Below are 18,298 nucleotides of genomic sequence, written 5' to 3'. Positions count from 1 at the left end.
AAAACTTCTCTGGTTGTATAGACCTTGAGTTAGAATATTGAACAGCATAAATTCTACTGGCTAATAAACAATTTCTGTCACATTCCTACCTATGTCGATATACGATTCCAGATTTTTCGAAATAAATGTTTCAGGAAACAGAGAGAGTGTAAATCACAAGAAGTGAACAAAACGTGAAAACAAATTGATGATTGTAGGAACTGTTCAGAATTGGAACTGATACATTTCTGCAAGAGCAGACGTAATTTCCTTAGATTTCTATTATCTTGTTAAGGATTAGCCTTCTGTAAGAAACCAACGAAATTACAAGGAAAATAGATTGATTCAAAAAAGTTTTTTGCTCTAAAATCAGATAAACATTATTTGAAGTTCGAAGAGAAATTGAAGATAGATTGATTCAATAACTTTTTCATATTGTTCTCGAGATCTAGATACATTTCCGATGGAAATGAAGTAGACAATATTTACATTTCCTTCAAGCTTATAGTGTAGACACAGGTTGTTCCATTTGAAAAACCGAGAAAAAAGTGATCTCGAGTTTTGTTAACTCCTGTTTAGAAAAAGCGCTGTTCGATAAACTCATGAAGACGAAATGAAAATACACCATTCATTACAATTTGGTAAGTCTGGAAATTTTCTGTCAAAATATTTTCAATGTAAATGGTTATATAATCAATTTTGTACCCCTGAGAAAGGAGACAATCATTAGCTGAAACGTTGGCGTATAACAATAGACGTGAAAATCTTACTGAATCAAAGAGTTATTTCAATTTAAACAATCACATTATAGAAACACTTTGTCTGAAACTTTGATTGACTATAATTATAGTTTGTGAATACAATTTTCTTAAAAATCGAAGCAGATACATGGGGAGTTTTTGGTGTTAGAAAATTTCTCACAAACCCAAAAACTGAAATCCTCGCTTATGAAATCACAAACAAGTTAGTGGAATATACATTCAGAATAGTAATCGGTTTCAATCACTTTTGGTGATGCTCACTTGGGTTATAACAGTGAGAGTAATTTGGTATTCTTAAAGGAAAATAATTTGGACAAATATGAGCTATATAGCTGAAGAAAAACTTCCATCGAAATCAGTTGTTTCAATTAATGAGGGAGAAATTTCAAATTCTCATGTGAATTTGCCTTCTCTTCACACTTCCAAGGGTATCCAACTGCTCGGCAGTAGCAAACTTTGCAGAGAGTTCAATCGGTTATCGAAGATTCGAACTACCTGAATATTATCCCGGGTTTGGGACCATGACCATTTATGATATATTTTACGATACTCTTATCAATGACAAGGTTTGATGTTCAATTTTATCATTGTATGATTCAGCAAAATTCTTCAAGATCGGGAAACTATCACTGTCGAGCAGATTGCAAACATTATCAATTACTACAGTTGATTCAGAAGTTTGATTTCAACTTTAGCTGGCTCAGAAAATAGAAATCCAGTGGAATAATTATTAACATTGAATGCATTGGGAAGTTTGAATTTTCTTAAGGTTATAAAATTCAGGCAGACTTTAGTGCATTATTTTTGAATGAGTTGTCATTTATTCATTGAATAATTTAGCATACCTGACCGTTTTGTGTAGATCTATCTCTATAACACGTTTTTTTTAAAGTTTCGGATCGTTATGAATGAACTTTTGTAATATGTTACAAATAAAAGTCTATACATTAGAAGAAAAGAGCAGAGAAACCAGATAAAATGAAATGATGAATTGGTTAATATTGGGAGAAATATCACCTGAAAAAAATTGTTTTCTTCGCCTCCTGAAAACGCCAACTTAGTTGGTGGAACGAGTATCGATAAGAGTATTGCATTTCCGGTGATTAGGAAAAGTTTTTGTTTCGGACTGATATTTCTGAAGCTTATACACTGTATTAGAATCACAGAGAAATATTCAATCTAGTGTTTTTTTAGTTATATACAGTGTCATCCCCAAAGTATGCACCATATGGGTAACTTATTTATTAAGGGTTTTTCGACAAAATGTTATTCTTGATAAAAGTTTGTGCATCCCCTAAAACTGAACATGCACCAACAAAATACAATAAAATACACGTTATATACGAGGAGCCTTCAACTATTTGATCTTGAGACAAGAAGTACTCTTATTTTGAAAAATCTCGGGAAATGTTATTCTGAAAAGTTTTTCAGCGTTGAAAAATACATCTAGATTTGAAGTCATGGTCATTTAAGCGAAGTTTTATATTTTTACATATTTTTTTCAAATGGGACTACGAAAAAAATATTGCTAAAACGATAAATAGACAGCACCCTGTATACGACGGTTCATCTTGAAAGCCTGTGAAATTAAGAATTACACAACTATGCTGTTAACCACGGTCCATTTTTTTGAAGAGTGAAATAATTTTCAAAGTTTTTGGTGCAAAGTTATTTTTATTTTTTGTCAACTCCGAAAATTACTCAAAATTCTACTGTATTCTACTGTATTCAATAGTTTCAAATCACAAAACATCAAAATAAAATAGGTATTTCGGAATAAACTCATTGATTTGCTGGATATTTTCTTGTCCAAAATAATCTCCAGAAAATAAATGAGTTTGTTCCAAAATACCTCTTTTATTTTGATGTTTTTGATTTGATACTATTGAATATTAAGTTCTTGTTACAATACCACCAAATATTTTGAAAATTATTTTACTCTCAAAAAAATTGTTAAAAATATAGTTCTGTTATCATCATAAATAAAAAGTATACGGAAAATTGAACGTCAGTATTGAGAAAATTAGGAAAACTGATTCATCAAATTGTGATGGCAAGAATGTTAGAGCCAAAAATAAACCAGCTTCAGAATAAATATAGTTTAAAACACTAAAAAACACGCTTTTGAAGAACATTGAACCAAAAAGTTCAAAATATTTTTTTTAATAAGCTTATAACAATAACGTACATTTACGAAGTTGAATGTAAGGACTGCGATGCAAAATATTATGGACAGACAAAAAGATCTATTAAAGTAAGATATAAGGAATACATAGCACACTTAAAATATGGAAGACCTGAAAAATCAGCAGTCGCCCATCATATTTTCCAACAAAACCATTCCATAGACTTCAGTTCTTCAAGATTATTTAGACAAGTTAACAACAACAGGCAACTAGATGCCTATGAGAGTGTAGAAATAAGTAAACACAATTATATTATGAATAACGATGACGGACCTATACCAAATAGCATGCTATATAGCTTGTTACAATGATATTATTGGATATACTGACTATTCCATAAGAACACATTGCAAAAATAAATTTGGATTTTTATATAGCTGAAAATTGTTTTATATAAACATATATTGTAAAATAATAGATAAGGCAAAATTGTAAAATTAATTAAGGTTGGTATACCTGTATGGGTGGTACACATGGATGATTTACCTGAATGGGATATCTATATAGCATAAATAGGGTTAGCTTCGCATTAGTTTCTAGTTTTAATCTTCCTCTTTGAAGACGATCACTTGGTGATCGAAACACGTGTCGAGGTATTAAAAATAACAATTTGGTGTTAGGAAAAAACTCCAGTAATATTCATTACTACACCAAAGGTTCCAAACAGTGCATCATAAGTAAAGAAAAACATATAGATTAACTAGGAAAGAATATAAAAATCAAAAAGAATATTGACACTGAGAAAAGAAACAACTTAAGAATAATGAATAATGACAACTACAATTTGACGAGAGACGGCATTTTTTTCTGGCGAGGAAAAATTATTTTCAATAGATGAAAGAGAAGTTGAATAGGAAAATATAAACGGACAACAATCTGTGAATATGTCTATTTGAACTCCCTTGAAAGTCTCTTTTGAACATTTTGATTTTTTAGATATATTGTATGTTCAAAAACATTATTGTAAGATGAATGAACTAAATTTGTTTCATCAATTCGACTGACAATATTTGAAAATATGATAAGTCACTGACCAATTGAACTTTTCAATTCAATTCAATTCGAAATATACTATATTGTCCGAACAATACATCCATATTGACAAAAAGTCAAAAATATAAATAAAAATCACAAAAATCAATGGATAACCTGATAATAACATTCTGAATATAAAAACATGGTCAATGAAATAAAGTAATTTAAATAAAATTAGTTCATATTTCACAAGTTTCGTTCGTACAAGATCTTCACTTTGAATATGTTTTTTTCTCAGTCGAAAAATAAATATAGTTTAAAAAAACACGCTTTTAAAGATCATCAAACAAAAAAATTGAAAATAATTTGAGTGACGGGCGCTTTATATACAAAAAATATGGCCCAAAGCGAACACGCTTTTTTCCCAATAATACTAGTATTTTTCGTTCGTTATCGTTTTAAGCTCATTTAAAAAAAAATATTTTTAAATTTTTATTTCGATGTTCTTTAAAAGCGTGTTTTTTAGTTTTTCAAAACTATATTTATTATCAATTTTTTAGTTTTGTATGCTATAAAAGCGTCTTTTTAAACTATATTTATTTGTTGTATATGTATATTGTTTAAAAAAAATACCATTGATATTTTCCGATTCCGGAGATAGAGCCTGAAAATCAGCTACCAAGCCCAAAGCAGCAGGCGCGCAAAGGAGGGTTACAAAAAAGGAAGCAGGCGCGCGTGTTAATGAAAAAACAAATTTTTTTCAAATGAAGAAATACATGTTAAGTGAGTTCGAATTATATCAAGAAGGTTACGTACAGCGCCATCTGCCCGCGAATAGATCAAGAAATAATGTCGATAATTCTGTCAAATACAGATCCCGAGCATTCAAACGAAAATAAATATGAAATGAAAAGGAAAGTTACAAACAAACAAACATACATACATACAGGTGAAGCTAATAAAAGCGTGATAAAAACAGGAAACAAAAATTGCATTACATTCTTGGACCCATAGAAATTTGAAATGTTCATTCTATTACAGAAGTGTAGCAGGCAAGAAGATTCATAAATTATTTCTTTACTACACAAAATGAAGAATTAGACGTAAGAAGTATAATTCCTTTCAGATATTGAAATTCGAGCAATATAAAGAGACTTTTAATTTCTACATTGAGTACCAGGTAAATATGAGAAAACTTTTACTGAAAAATTGATGAATTGAAACAAATGTTGAATCCAATAACAAAATAAATTCCTTGAACAAACATTGTCTGTCATATCTGAGAAATTGAGAGAATTGTGTCACGGATTATTTCCTTCTACTCTTCAATATTTTCAGCTGTTCAGAAAAGAATTTCCCGAATTGCTGAAGCAATGGTACAAACAATTCCTTCAATTAGGGGCATCAGGATCTGAGTAGGCCTAGTGCAACAGGTACTGTTAATCATTCAGAGTTCCGTCGGACGAATTTGGTCTAATAATTCGTGAATCCACTAAGCCACAAGCCAATCCATTATACAAGTTTACCTATTAGGCTTTTAGGAACATCGTTATCATCAACCAATGCAACTGGTGAAGAAACCGGTACCATTAAAAAAATGTTGCTGTTTCAGAAAATACGCTTATTAGGCGCTTATTACGCCTTATTAGGCAAGGCTTTGATAGTTTTAACAGTATCTTACAAATTTGCAGTCGTCGATCAAAGTTATCATCAGACAATTCTTGTACGAAGTGCACTCCATGAGGACGAAATGTATGCTCAAAAAAAAATCTGTAAGCTGAATTCTACGGTTGTGAAACGACCTCCACAAGGGTTGAAATAGATTTTATTGCAACATCGAAAGAACATGGCGTATCAAACTATCTTCATCATAAAAATTTTGATATTTCATGAGTTCTTCAATAATTTCTAAAAATATGCTAAAATTGTTGAGACTTCAACAGCACCAGCTCGAATATTGTCATTTTAATTCATTTCGGTAAATATCTGTGTCATTTAAAAAATAACCGTTATGTGTATTAGGCATAGAAAAATCTACCAATATACACCCGCTAGGAATACTTTTTTGAAACAGTTTTTCAACAAATTTGTGGAACAGGGTATATCCGTAAAAAATAGTAATTCAGAATATTAGTCTTTGCGTTGTGTTCAATTTTTCGAACACGTTTCAACTGGAGATATCCCTACTAATATTATAAATGCGAATAAAAGTTTGTTTGTTACGGTTTCATGCGAAAACTGCTCAACCGATCATCATGAAATTTTGTACAAATGTTGTTTGAATGTGATTGACAATGTTTCATGATGAATTTCACTAGTTCGGACTTTTCTAATATATAAAATGATTTGAAATCCCTGAAACAACTACTGAAGAAGAATTAAAAATGGCAACTGAAAATAACAATTAAATTAGGCAAAAATAACCTGAAATGAATTAATAGTGAAATAAAATACAAGTAAAAATAGTACGATTCAACAAAAAATAAAAATAAAGAAATAAAAATAAAAATAAAAAGTTAAGAGATTCCAAACTACGTTAGTTCACAACGATTGTAGATACTAACAATCAAAACGTCGATTGTGGATACTAACAATCAAAACGTCGATTGTAGATACGTTAGTCACGTTAGTTCACGAAGTTTCGATTGTTAGTATCTACAATCGTCGTGAACTAACGTGACTTGGAATCTCTTAACTTTTTATTTTCATTTTCATTTTCATTTCTCTATTTTTATTTTTTGTTAAATCGTTCTATTTTTACTTCTATTTTATTTCACTATTATTTCATTTCAGGATATTTTTGCTTAATATAATTGTTATTTTCAGCTATTCATTTTCAATTCTTCTTTTTCAGTTGTTTTAGGAATTTCAAATCATTTTATATATCAGACAATGGAAGTCCGAACTAGTGAACTTTTGCACATGTTCTTGGAGGTATCAGATGTAACATATAATACTTTTCATTAAACATTTTTTTTGTAACATAAAAAAATTGTTTTTCAAAAAATCTCAAAATCTAGCTACTTTAACGTCATCTAGCATTTCAGTAATGAAGGTCCAACCCTTTGTACCGTAATACCGTCGCCCTTTATTACACATCCCCACTTCCCTATCCCTACTGATATTATAAATGAGAATGTAAGTTTGTTTGTTACGGTTTCACGCAAAAACTACTCAACCGATCATCATGAAACTTTGTACACATGTTCTTGGAGGTATTAGAAGTAACATAGGATACTTCTTATTAAAAAAAATATTTTTGATGTAAGATAAAAAAATTGTTTGTCACGACACAGTCACGACAATGTCCTATCCAATCCAATTCAATTCACCATAGTTTCAGCTGTTTGGAATTGTTCTATATTTATTGTTATTCTTTTCTGTCACCCGCGAGAGAACCGGCGGGTAAAAGCTAATTTCATTATAATAGTAATCAGCTCGTAGGAGTAGCAGATTTGAATACAACATCTGAGGAATACTTTGATTTATACCTATTCCAAACATGCTGGCAGTTTGTGGAAAAACAAAAACATTTCACATAAATAACAGCGTGTTCTCAAATATCGACAAAATACCTCTTTTAACTGTCGAAGATCTTATACCAAAAGTAAATTTTACTTTCACAAATTGATTTTCCATTTATATAAACGAAAGAGTCAAAATATAAAAATAATTTATTCAAAACACAAGTCTAGATACCCCTCTGCCCCGCTGCCAAACCAACAAACATAACGATTTTCGTCACTTATCACTCATTTCTCTCAATGTCTATTTGTCAATTACATGTACAAACGCATATGAATTCTTCGACGCACTGTATTAGGGTTAAGTGAAAGATCATTTTCGTAGTAAAACTATCGTTTGTCTGCAGAAAATGAACTTCGCCCTTTATTTTCAGAAATGTTTTAATTTTTTTTTGCATACAATGTTAAAATCTGTATGTATATTATTTGAAAATAATAAAGACCTTTATTATTATTATTATTATTATTTATATGGTTCGATCCTTAATAACAATGCGGTTAGTATCATAGCTTTGAGAAATGAATTCACCAACTCGAATTAGTTTTTACTTTTCAACAAATAAGTGAAAAAGCCTCCAGTAGCCTTCCGAGAGTTTTCCGATGCTCGCTGTAAACAGTTGAACAATTTTACTGCTCATATCTTGAATAATTATTGGTTACTATCAATTTCATTCTATGAATATAATTATTTGTTTCAGTCAACTACCTTAACGATCCAAAGATTTTTCTGGAAAAACTACTTTTCGAGTCCTGAAGCCTTTATATGAACATTTATCTTATAGAACAGATATCCATAACCTGAGTTTGCGTAAAAAGACAGTGCTGAACATTCCTGCACATAAAAAGGAAATATTCAAACGACCTTTTTTCTATAATATCTCCTCCACAATGAATTATCTCCATAAATGGAAAAACAATTGTTTTAACATGTCAGAAACTGTTTTTCAAAGTAGGTTTAAACAGCATCTGTTCAGCATTCAGAATAACTAGGTCCGTGGCGAGAATTCTGAAAAAGAATTAGAAAATAACAAATCCGAAAACTACAAAAAGCTAGTTGAAAATATGCTAAAATATTTTGAGGCCTTGGCTGCAGGATATCATTAAAAGTACATAATATGCTGCATGCTCATTTAGATAAATTCGAAAACAACATGGGAGCGTGTTCAGAAGAGCAAGGAGAACGTTTCCACCAGGACATTATGAGCTTCGAACAACGTTATCTAGGCCAATACAATGAAAACATGATGAACCTATGAACATAAAAAAAGTAAAAGTGTGCACTTTTGAATTATTTTCTACTTTCTTGTGAGTTATTTTGATAGTAAAACTTAATAAAAATGATAAAATTTTTATTTAAATGGTAGTTTTGTATATAAATAGTCCAGTAAGAGAACTAGAAATAAGTCTTAACAAGTTGTTCAAAAATATTAACAATTTCGTCCCACCTCACAGCATTTACACAGCAATGACTTTAGTATAAAACATAAGGAACCAAACCACACCACATAATTCAATTCTAGTTTTATTCGATGTAAAGAGTATGTTCTCCAACATACCGTACAACGAGTGCAATCCCCTCATTTTGGACATTTTAGATCTAGCCAAAGTAGACCATATCGCTTCCTTTGAACTTTCAACAGCTTTCGATGTGTATCTAAATCAGAGCTACCTGCAGTTTAATAACAAATTTTATAAACAGGATTCAGGTTTACCAATAGGCTCACCCCTCAGTCCACTTCTAGCAGACATATTTACCCACATAGACACTATTTAGGACAAGATGTAAAAAAATTGCTGTGTGATTCATTAGTGCTTTTCCAATTCAACTATTGTGATATTGTATATGGGCCATGTTTAGATGGCATGGATAGTCAGCGTATCCAGAAAATCCAGAACTGCTGTTTGAGACTTATTTTTGGCATAAAAAGCAGGCAGAGGATTTCCCATAAAATTAAAGAAATTGAATGGCTCAATATGTCCAACAGGCGTAAATTACATATTTTCTGCTACTTCTACAAACTTTTGAAATACAAACAACCCAACTATCTCCAAGGTAAAGTCATATATAGAAAAGACATACATGATAGAAATACTCGACAAACTTTTTTTATCACCATTCCTCGACATAGAAAGGAAATTTTCAAACGTAGTTTTTCATATAATATTGCTAGTTACATGAATACGTATAAGATAGCCGACTACAGTAGGTCGTGTTTCTTTTTGGAAAAATCCATGACTGTATGTTTGCGTGAACTACAAAAATGAAATATAATTGAAAATATCTCCTAACTCAGAGCAAAAAACTAAAATTCTCACAGCTGCGTCATTCAACCTGGCGGTTTCATGACCTAAAGGAATCACTGCCCTCACAAGTGAAAATAAATTATAAAAAGGGTTCCTATCTTTCCTATCTTTTCTTTTTTTTCTCTTGCTTTCCTCTAGTCTTCTTCTTCTTCTTGTTTACTGGTACTAGTCAGTAGGTATATTTTAGTTTTAAGTTTAGTTTGTAGTAAGGGTCTGAGTGGAAGACCAGTTTCTCTCTTCCTGGTGTTGAGAGAAACGTGAACTCTCACCTTTTATTTACCTATTTTTTTTCATTTTTATCGAAACTTAATATTGGTTGTGAATTTTTGGTAAATAATAAATGAATTATTATTATTATTGTTATTATTATTGATATTATTATATTTATGAACAGTTCGGAGACCACTATAGTAAATTCCGACCTGGGTGAAAAACATGATTATTTTTGGTTTGTAGATGACATCCTCGCCTGTTTCAGAGGTATTACACGGCAGCTGAACCAATTTGTGACATTCAGAGATAGAGAAACAGATAAATTTCTTAGACCTGACCATTACACACAATCAGAATAAATTTGGTTTCAATGTTTTCAGAAAACCTAGCTAAACAGACATTACCATAACATACTTATGATGTACTGTTTGGAACCTCGACACGTGTTTCGATCACCAAGTGATCATCTTCAACAATATTATTTCAACAAGCTATATAGTATGCTATTTGGTATTGGTCCGTTATCGTTATTCATAATATTATTATGTTCACTTATTTCTACACTCTCATAGGCATCTAGTTGCCTGTTGTTGTTAACTTGTCTAACTAATCTTAAAGAACTGAAGTCTATGGAATGGTTTTTTTTCAAAATATGATGGGCGACTGCTGATTTTTCAGGTCTTCCATATTTTAAGTGTGCTATGTGTTCCTTATATCTCACTTTATTAGATCTTTTTGTCTGTCCATAATATTTTCCGAATTCTCGACTTCCCAAAAGGACTTCCCAAAAGGCTCTGCAGTGTATGATTAGTTTCTAGTTTTATCTTCCTCTTGAAGATGATCACTTGGTGATCGAAACACGTGTCGAGGTGTAAAAATAACGATTTGGTGTTGGGAAAAAACTCCAGTAATATTCATTACCATAACAAGCGATTGTTGCACAGAGCATTCTCACTGCCTTTGTCTGCTGAAAATCTAGCTAGGGAAATTGATATAATCACACAGATAGGTCATAATAATCGTTTCAATGCAGATACTATCCAGGAGTTATTCAGAAAACAAAGCCATAAATTCACTTATAGATTAATATACCCTCGGGTCAAACTACCAGAAATCAAGAAATGGGTTACTAACATATTTTGGAAAAAAAACAGAGACAATTGCGGGTTTCTTCAGAAAAAACATTGTGGAAGTGGTTTTCAGACCACATGCCAGGTTATCTGATTTCCTTTTCAATGCGAAGATAAGGTGGACAAGTTGGACAGATCTGTGTCCGGAGTGTAATAGTGTTTATGTGTGGCAATGTGGTCTAAATTTACAAAAACGGTATGCTGAACATGAAAGGTCCTTCAGACTAGAAAAAAATGATTCGACGTTTACAAACCATTCTTTGGCATGCAACCACAGGTTACCGAATGTAAACGATACGGAAATTTTGCACTATGCAAGGAAGGTTAGAATCCTTGGAAATTCACAAGCATAAACATTGCGGGTGCAACCTGTTAAATGATGAAATCGATTTAGTTTACTCACCGGTTTTTAAATTGGCGTTAAATTCGCATTCAAAACTGTAAATTCAGGTACTCAATCAAGCCAAGTACCTCTATTATTATCTAAAGGGGTGGTAGATAAGGGCTAATGTAATGAACCATTGTTCGTTTATTGTATAAGTTTGAAAATGTCTTTATGGGATGAAATTGCAGTAACGTTAGTTACAAATAAAAGTGATAAAAACATAGAAAGTTTCAATTCTCGTTTCTTCATTATGATTTCCTACCAAGTAGTAACGGCTACATCCATCAATTTATTGGTTTCATTTTCAATTGAAAATTAAAACTTCAGATTTTGAAATATATCGTTAAAACAGTCCCCTAAATAAAAAAGCAAAGTTATTCATACAGTATTTTTTTTCGTCTAATTACGACCTAAAGAATTGAAATTTAATGCTTCAAAGTTAAAGTCAAATGTTGTGTTGATCCGTGAATTATCAAGATGAATGGAATACTCCTTGTTTTCCGAACACAATATTCACTATTTTATTCTCTACAAATACGGAAAACTGAAAAGAGAACAAGTATTTTTCTACGGATGCTATACAATGTGCCACTTCTCTCATCGCTTTCATACGTTCAAAAGATTTCTCACGCAGTGAGAAATATCCGCCATTGCAGTGAGAAATAATTTCTCACTGTTATCACGGTAACCCAAGTCAGTCATGAATTGTTACATGTCAGATTGATATAACACGTTATCCATGTTGACAACGCTACGCCGACGATTCGCGGCCAATATCCAAGTAGCCCATTGTCGGCGTTTCCATAACAACAAAACCGAAACACTGCATGATTATTGCTGTCAATTTGCCCAACGAAAATAGTTTTATTGTTGATTTTTATAGTATGAACAGTTCAGGTTTATTAAATATTAAATATAATGGAATACGAAGATTTAGAGTTGGAAAATACGCCTCCAGAAATTGTTCAGAAAGTAATAGATGTTTGCAATAATTTGCTACCAAGTACATCGAGAGAAAAATATGAAATCGCTTACAGAAACCTTATGGGCCCTAAAATGAAAGCCAAGGTAAATTCTTGTTCCGAAAATATAGTTTATTTTGAAGAGTTGTCAAGAAGATTGAAATCATCAACATTATGGTCTCAATACTCGATGCTGAGGAGTACCTTAATTATTAAAAACTGTGTTGATATACAGGGCTTTTCATAATGAGCGTTAATTAACCGTTTCTGCATAAATCAATATGACCTACACGCCTAAAATATTTCAGACGAAGCGGCGTTGTCGCTTCTACTATAAAGTAGCGGCTTCTTTGATTTTTCAAATGGAACACCCCGTATATGATATCATACTATCATTCATTATCACTTTGTCAACAAATTCATATACTATTTCCCTATACCTATCTATTATCGTTCAGAAGATATAAATTAATTTCGATATTTTTTTTACCAAACATGAACTTTTATAAACGCTGATAATCTTGAACTCTCTTGCACTAAAACGATAAAATTTGAAATGGAGTGAAGTGATACTATGAGGATTTTCACTCCGAGTCATATTTTCATTTGCCTCATACAGGGTCTTCAAAAAATGCAGATACTTTGATCTCATGAAAAAATGAGTGGAACTCAATTTTTTCAAATGAAACACCCTGTATATTTCAATATTTTTGAGCTGTACATCCAATTTTAGATTAACTTTGTTCAGATAATACTATTTCTATTTTGAACCGTTTTCGAGATAAACTGTTTCAAACGGAAACTGACGTGGTTTTCTTGCTCGTTTTTTTGAATCCATCACTTATTTTGGATATTCAACATTTTTTTTATACTTAGTAATATTTCTTTTTGATCCAGTTTTTTAACTGTCTCAGATCAGTCAACTCGAAATTGGTACGTACCTACCTTAGAAAAAGTTACAATTTGTATACATTGAGGTATTGGTCTCTAACGTACAACATATATTTTTTTTAATAGTGTGCTTTGGAAAAATAAATAAACCAATTATTTAACGTCAGACTTTCGTTGGTGGTTTTGACTGATTGTGATAGCTACCAATTATAATAGAATAATGTCAAGATTAGGTTACAGTAATGAAGATTTCTTGAATTTATTAATAATTTATGGTAAGTGCAATAGAATTGCAAGTAGAACATGCCGAGTATTTCATGAAAGATATCCACAACTTCCGAAGACGAATAATAATATGATAAATCGACTACTGAAAAACTGTGTGTTGAATGGAACCTTCCGTCCAAAAATCATTCGTAAGAAGACTAAAGTGGATGATGATGACAATGGTATAACAGTTTTGGGATACTTTCATGCATTTCCAAATGCTTCTCTGCACGAGGCTCAAAGGGGAATAGGTATACCCTACGTGACAATTTGTCGAATTCTTAATAAACATAAATGGCAACCCTATAAGTTCTACTGTGTCCAACATTTGGAAGAGACTGATTAACCTCGTAGAGTGGAATTCTTTGAATGGATACTTGTCAAGACTCAAGATGATGAACAATTCCTTGACAATATCATATGGACAGATGAGGCCAAGTTCAGAAAAAATGGAGTTTTCAATAGACACAACAGTCATTATTGGGCGCCAGAAAATCCCCATGTTGTCCACCAAAGGGGTTTTCAAGAAAGATGGCAATTCAATGTATTTTGTGCCATAAAGAATGAGTCAATTTTTTATATCGAGTTTTATGATGATAATTTGAATGCATCAAAATATGAAGATTTACTGAGGAATGGAATGCAAATAATTTTGAATAATAGACCAGAAAGAGAACGTGTATGGTACCAAATGGATGGTGCTCCACCCCATAATTCTCATTCAGTCAGCGAAGCTTTAACCGAAATCTTCGAAGACAGATGGATTGGTAATAATGGATCTTTTCGTTGGCCTCCTAGAACACCAGATGCCAATTCATTAGATTATTTCGTGTGGGGTTTCATTAAAAATATGGTTTACTCTACTCAACAACAATGGAAGATATGAAATCGAGAGTTACAACTTCTTTCAATAGTTTGACTCCAGACTTGATCAGAAGCGCTACACATGACAATTTTTTGAAGAGATTACATGTTTGTTCAAGTAGAGGTGGAGATGTGTTTGAACATATTCTGAAATACACTGACGATTAAATTAACTCATTAATTTAGGTATGGGTTTATTATTTTCAGTTCGTGTTTCAGCGTTAAGGAAACTATTGTTTGAAGAGAAGTTTCATTCGATGGTTGAGGAGTATTTTAATAATTATCTTTTCATTGAATTATCTGTGACTAATTGGGAAACATCAAACGATATCAGTTCTACAGAAATGAGTGATGAACAAGGAAACCATGTCAATTTCCGTTTGAAACAGTTTATCTCGAAAACGGTTCAAAATAGAAATAATATTATCTGAACATAGTTGATCTAAAATTGGATGTAGAGCTCAAAAATGTTGAAATATACAGGGTGTTCTATTTGAAAAAATTGAGTTCCACTAATTTTTTCATGAGATCAAAGTATCTGCATTTTTTGAAGACCCTGTATGAGGCAAATGAAAATATGACTCGGAGTCAAGATCCTCATAGTATCACTCCACTCCATTTCAAACTTGATCGTTTTAATGCAAGAGAGATCAAGATTATCAGCATTTATAAAAGTTCATGTTTGGTAAAAAAATATCGAAATTAATTTATATCTTCTAAACGGTAATAGATAGGTTTAGGGAAATGTCATATGAATTTTGTTGACAAAGTGATAATGAATCATAATATGATATTATATATGGGGTGTTACATTTGAAAAATCAAAGAAGCCGCTACTTTATAGTAGAAGCGACAACGCCGCTTCGTCTAAAATATTTTAGGCGTGTAGGTCATATAGACTTATGCATACTGTGAAATTTCCAAGTTGATCCGTTGAATAGTTGGCCAGAAACGGCTAATTAACGCTCATCATGAAAAGCCCTGTATGAAAATACGTAAAACTACTTCCATTTTTAAAACGCAAATCTGAAAAATATGCTCCAAAACAGTCAAAAACTTTTGAAGAAATTTAACAATTTTTAAAAGATGCACTTGATGAAAAGTATTTGCTGAAAAAGTATGAATTGATTTTTTTTCAAATTGTTATCGAAAAATTATTATTTGGTTTTGATTTCAGGCTGCTTTAGCTATTGGCCTTACAGGGGCATGCCGTTGTGATGAACTTCGAAAATTAAAAATTGATGACATGGAAGATCTTAATTCGGCCCTTTCAATAAAATCACCCGATACTAAAACCATGGTTCCTAGAAATTTTACAAAAATTTTACAAAAAATATGTGAAGCTTCAACCATACACAAATGAAACACGTTTGTTTTAAATTACAAAAATAGCAAATGTATGGAACAGCCTGTGGGGATAAATAAATTTGGCACCATGGCGAAAGAAATACCAAAATTTTTGCTATTACCGAAAGCTGAATCATAAACTGGACACTGTTTCCGAAGGTCATCTGCGACTATTTTAGTTAATGCAGGGGCAGATATTTCAACTTTGAAACGCCATGGGGGTTGGAAATCCAGCAATGTTGCTGAATCTTATATCGACAACTCCATAGCTAACAAAATGAAAATTTCAAAAGGATAGTAGAATCCATTCAGCCTCCAGCGCCATTAGAACCTGAACACAACAATGCTCAAAACGTTTCCCATCGACTTCAACTTCGACCGCAGCTAATATTTCAATTACAGAAAACATGTTGAAACAAAACGACCTACCAGGAATTACTTTACAAAATTGTTCAAATATAATTGTTGATTACTATTTTAGATAAAATATAAAAATCAGGTAATGACATACAAGTATTATTTATGTATTTTAATTTTCAATACTTGAAAACAACGCAACCGTAGAAAAAGTACAGTGCGTGAGAAAATGACATATTTCTCACTCGCTTGATTTGCAACAAACTTCTGCTCTCGTGAGAAATATGTCGTTTTTCACACTTGTACAATAAACTATTCTTTTTGAAAATTCAACATAAAAACGTCATTCAAGTCACTGATTATTGTTTTTACGTTCAATGCGGAATGGAATAAATTAAACATTAAAAACACAATGAATTATATACTCACTGTTATCATTCGACGAGGAGGTAATCGTGCCATAGGGATAATAGTTGTCGGTCAAAGCAGGAGGGGGGGTGTCCTGATTTTCCGGCATAGGACTCAGAGGAGCTTTCAAGTAAGTACTCGTGATAGCACTATCCGAATAAGCAGGCAACAAAGTACTCGAAGAACCCCAGTCCCTTTCACATTGTTGCTGATAAACCGAAGGGTAATCATAATTCGTGTAATGCGACGCAGATACGGATGAAACTTGCGGCGAACCGGCGTTATAAGAACAAGTAGAATATTCTTGAGATTGCATCAAGGTCTGGTGATCATACCCCGTGCTTTGGTTTACCATCCCAGCCATATTATTTGTGAAGAATGTTCCCGGATGGTACTGCGGTTTCATAGCTTGGCATTTTCTCCGGAAACCTCTGGGCCGCCTTCTGAAAGAGCCCTCTTCGAACATGAACTCACTGGCAGGGTCGATTGTCCAGTAGTGTCCCTTACCCGGCCTCCCTAGTCCTTTGGGCAGCTTGATGAAACACTCGTTCAAAGATAAATTATGCCGCACTGAATTTTTCCAACCCTGGTAGGAGCCACGAAAAAACGGAAACCTTTGCTGCAGAAACGTGTATATTTCACTAAGCGTCAGCCTTTTAGTTGGAGAATGTTGAATGGCCATCACTATCAACGCTATGTAGGAATACGGTGGTTTTTCTTGTCGGCGTATTCCAGACTTTTTGTCAGAACTGGAAGGCTTCGTGTCGGGGTCCTGGGTTGTCGTTTCCGGAGATACATGTTGTGTTGACGTCTGCGGTTGGTCATTCGATAAAATAACACTAGTGTGATTCTGGTGGAGATGAAGTTGATGTAGATGCTGTTGGATGTTGATGTTCTGATGCACGACTGGCGAAAGCTGAGTGGACGCACTGACTTCGGCTAACTGTTGCTCCTTCATCATACTTTAAACATTTACTCGTATAAAGCAAACAATTTAAACTTTCGTCTTTATATTACAAACATTTGATACTCGTAACGAGTTGTATACACAAATATTGTATACAGAGTTTATATACAAAACACGCGACGGTTCTGTATACAAATGTCGGAGGCCGTAAATTTGAATAAATTTGAATGATACTGAATGCGAACTGATAGACGGTCAGTTATCGAGTAAACCCCGAGTTGTGTTGTTGTAAGAATGTGGTTAGGTTATCCGTTTCGCGCTGCTCTGGTTTGGAAGACTGATTTCAGGCGGGACTTCACTTTTCATGTGCATGTGGGTTGTTCCCGGCCGTATCCCCGCACGTCTCTGCGACTTTGGCACTTAAGTCGCTATCCTGTCTCGAACGGGATGCGCCAACGGAGTTTTGCTGCAAGTGATGTTGATGTCTACATATTGAAAAATTTTCGTGAAGAGACGCTCAAACTAGAATTGGAAGGAATTATAAGTATCAGTTAACTAGTTTGGTGATCCAATAATTTTTCTGAAAAAGGGGTTGGTTGGGTAACAGCATCAATTTTTTTCTTGAAAAAAACTATTGTATTCTTGCCGACGTTTTGAATTTAATTGAATTCTTCTTCAGGGCTCTTTAACAATGAATTTTCATAAATATACCTTCCACAAAACTTATACGATTATTATCGTTTCAATTTCACTGAAATAATGAGTTCTCAATTGAATTACTCATCGAAAAGTAGTTTTTTTTCGTGTTGATAATAATAGTATTTTGAAAACCATCAGA

General features: G+C 32.7%; 1 protein-coding gene across 1 annotated transcript in view; it reads right to left on the bottom strand.

Annotated features, from left to right (window-relative positions):
• The window catches only part of LOC111508175 (uncharacterized), a 50,086-nt gene extending 32,224 nt beyond the window's left edge, over positions 1–17,862 (bottom strand). Inside the window, exon 1 of the mRNA XM_023163601.2 lies at positions 16,575–17,862. Within this exon, the coding sequence (XP_023019369.2) occupies positions 16,575–17,514 (940 nt within the window). The 5' untranslated portion in view covers positions 17,515–17,862. The remainder of the gene's footprint in view (positions 1–16,574) is intronic.
• Positions 17,863–18,298: the final 436 nt, after the last annotated feature.

The sequence above is a fragment of the Leptinotarsa decemlineata genome, unplaced genomic scaffold (genome assembly GCF_025532065.1).
Source record: "Leptinotarsa decemlineata unplaced genomic scaffold, Ldec_3_MD MMD2_P_RNA_scaffold_4, whole genome shotgun sequence".
Classification (NCBI taxonomy): Eukaryota; Metazoa; Arthropoda; class Insecta; order Coleoptera; family Chrysomelidae; genus Leptinotarsa; species Leptinotarsa decemlineata.
This window is presented reverse-complemented; position numbering and strand designations above follow the sequence as displayed.